The sequence below is a fragment of the Leptonychotes weddellii genome, chromosome 11, assembly GCF_054177405.1.
Source record: "Leptonychotes weddellii isolate Sample4059 chromosome 11, ASM5417740v2, whole genome shotgun sequence".
NCBI classification, from domain to species: domain Eukaryota; kingdom Metazoa; phylum Chordata; class Mammalia; order Carnivora; family Phocidae; genus Leptonychotes; species Leptonychotes weddellii.
This window is the reverse complement of record NC_138379.1, coordinates 43,988,353-43,990,453: the sequence shown is the minus strand read 5'-3', so window position 1 is coordinate 43,990,453 and position 2,101 is coordinate 43,988,353. Positions and strand designations below refer to the sequence as shown.

The window sequence follows — 2,101 nt, the reverse complement described above, 5'->3', positions numbered from 1 at the left end:
CCCCCCCCCCCCCCCCCGCCACGGGACCACCAGCCAATCACGACTAGAAAGAGCCCGGCCAGGCTGCGCACCCAGACCCAAAGGCGCACACCCCAGCGTTCCGCCTGCGCAGCGGGGGCGCCGACCGCGGTTCCGGGGCTCCGCGACGACGCGCTGCCTGACCGGTAGGAGCCGCCGTCGGCGAGCGGGCTCCCAGGCCACGACGGGTGCCGTCCCCTCGCCGCCCCCCTTCCCCCCCCGCCACCGATCCCTCGACCGGCCGACATGGTTGAGGCGGATCGCCCCGGGAAGCTTTTCATTGGCGGGCTCAACCCCGAAACCGATGAGAAAGGCCTAGAGGCCGCGTTTGGCAAGTATGGCCGCATCAGCGAGGTTCTCTTGATGAAAGATCGAGAAACCAACAAGTCCAGGGGCTTTGCGTTCGTCACCTTCGAAAGCCCGGCAGACGCCAAGGCCGCCGCCAGAGACATGAACGGCAAGTCCCTGGATGGTAAGGCCATCAAGGTGGCCCAGGCCACCAAGCCGGCGTTTGAGAGCGGGCGGCGGGGCGCACCGCCGCCGTCCCGCAGCCGCGGTCGCCCGAGGGGCCTGCGCGGCACCCGCGGGGGCGGCGGCGGCCCGCGGCGACCCCCGTCCCGGGGCGGGCCGGCGGACGACGGCAGCTACGCGGGGGATTTCGACCCGCGGCCCTCCAGGGCCCCTATGCCCATGAAGCGCGGGCCGCCGCCGCGCAGGGCCGGGCCGCCCCCCAAGAGGGCCGCGCCGTCGGGCCCCGCTCGCAGCGGCGGGGGAATGCGCGGGCGGGCCCCGCCTGCGCGGGGGCGAGACGGCTATGCGGGCCCGCCGCGCCGGGAACCGCCACCCTCGCGCCGCGACCCCTACCTGGGCCCCCGGGAGGAGGGCTACTCGCCCAGAGACGGCTACTGGAGCCGAGACTACCCGAGCGCCCGCGACCCCCGCGAGTTTGTGCCCTCGCCCCGAGAGTACACCTACCGCGATTACGGCCACTCCAGTGCCCGCGACGACTGCCCGTCGAGAGGCTACGGCGACCGAGACGGCTACGGGGGGCGCGACCGCGACTACGCGGACCATCCGAGTGGAGGCTCCTATCGAGACCCCTTCGAGAGCTACGGGGACCCGCGCAGCGCCGCCGCAGCGCGGGGGCCCCCGCCTTCTTACGGCGGAGGAGGCCGCTACGACGACTACCGCGGCTGCTCGCCTGACGTGTACGGCGGCGGCCGCGACAGTTACGGCGGCGGCCGCAGCGACCGCTACTCGAGGGGCCGCGACCGGGTAGGCAGAGCCGACCGCGGGCTCTCCCCGTCCTTGGAGAGGGGGTGCCCTCCCCCACGCGATTCTTACAGCCGCTCTGGCCGCAGGGTCCCCAGGGGCGGAGGCCGCCTGGGAAGCCGTTCGGAGAGAGGGGGAGGCCGCAGCAGATACTAAGTACCGACAGACTTGGGACCAAAATTCCGTTTTCAAAGAAACTAACGGAAAGAAGAGTCTGTGCTCTGGTAAACTACCCAAGGACTAGTACAAGGAAGAGTTGTTTTCACCTTTTTAAGAATTTTTTGTTAACTTCCTCTCCATAATTTTTGTGCTTTGGGGAGGAAAAAGTTTTAACTTTTTAACTCGTTTAATTGCGTTTTGGAATTGTTAACGTTTCTTTGAACAAGCTCATGTTAAAAGTATAAGACTTGAACCTGCGTACTAGTCTTCTTATATTTTCAAGTAAAAATTCTTCTAAAGGCTTCCTCGCTTCTAAATTTTCATGATAAATGAGACAAACAGTTCTAAGATCTTTTACAAACATCTGCCCACCAAAAATGGAAAAACGGATCATTCTGTTAATTCAAACCAACTAGATTTTTGGGGGAAGAGTGGGAGGGAATTGGTGTATACTACTCTTAAGATTTCAGGGCATCTTTCAAACCCAGGCTCAGTGTTCCCAGTATTTTTTTAAAAATGACCAGCAGCAACAACAAAAATCACTTAGATGCTTATTTAAAGGAAGTTCTTTTCACTCTGTAAGTAAAAAAAAAAGCAAGTGGACAATGCTGGCCGTATTTTGTTTTTTTGCCTTTTCTTTGGGAATCTGCAG

General features: G+C 61.9%; 1 protein-coding gene across 1 annotated transcript; it reads left to right on the top strand.

The window, feature by feature from the left end:
- Window positions 1-24: 24 nt before the first annotated feature.
- RBMXL2 (RBMX like 2) lies at window positions 25-1,702 on the top strand. Its single transcript, XM_081798668.1, has one exon. It carries the CDS (start codon window positions 265-267, stop codon window positions 1,444-1,446), a length of 1,182 nt encoding a protein of 393 aa, XP_081654794.1. The 5' UTR covers window positions 25-264; the 3' UTR covers window positions 1,447-1,702.
- Window positions 1,703-2,101: the final 399 nt, after the last annotated feature.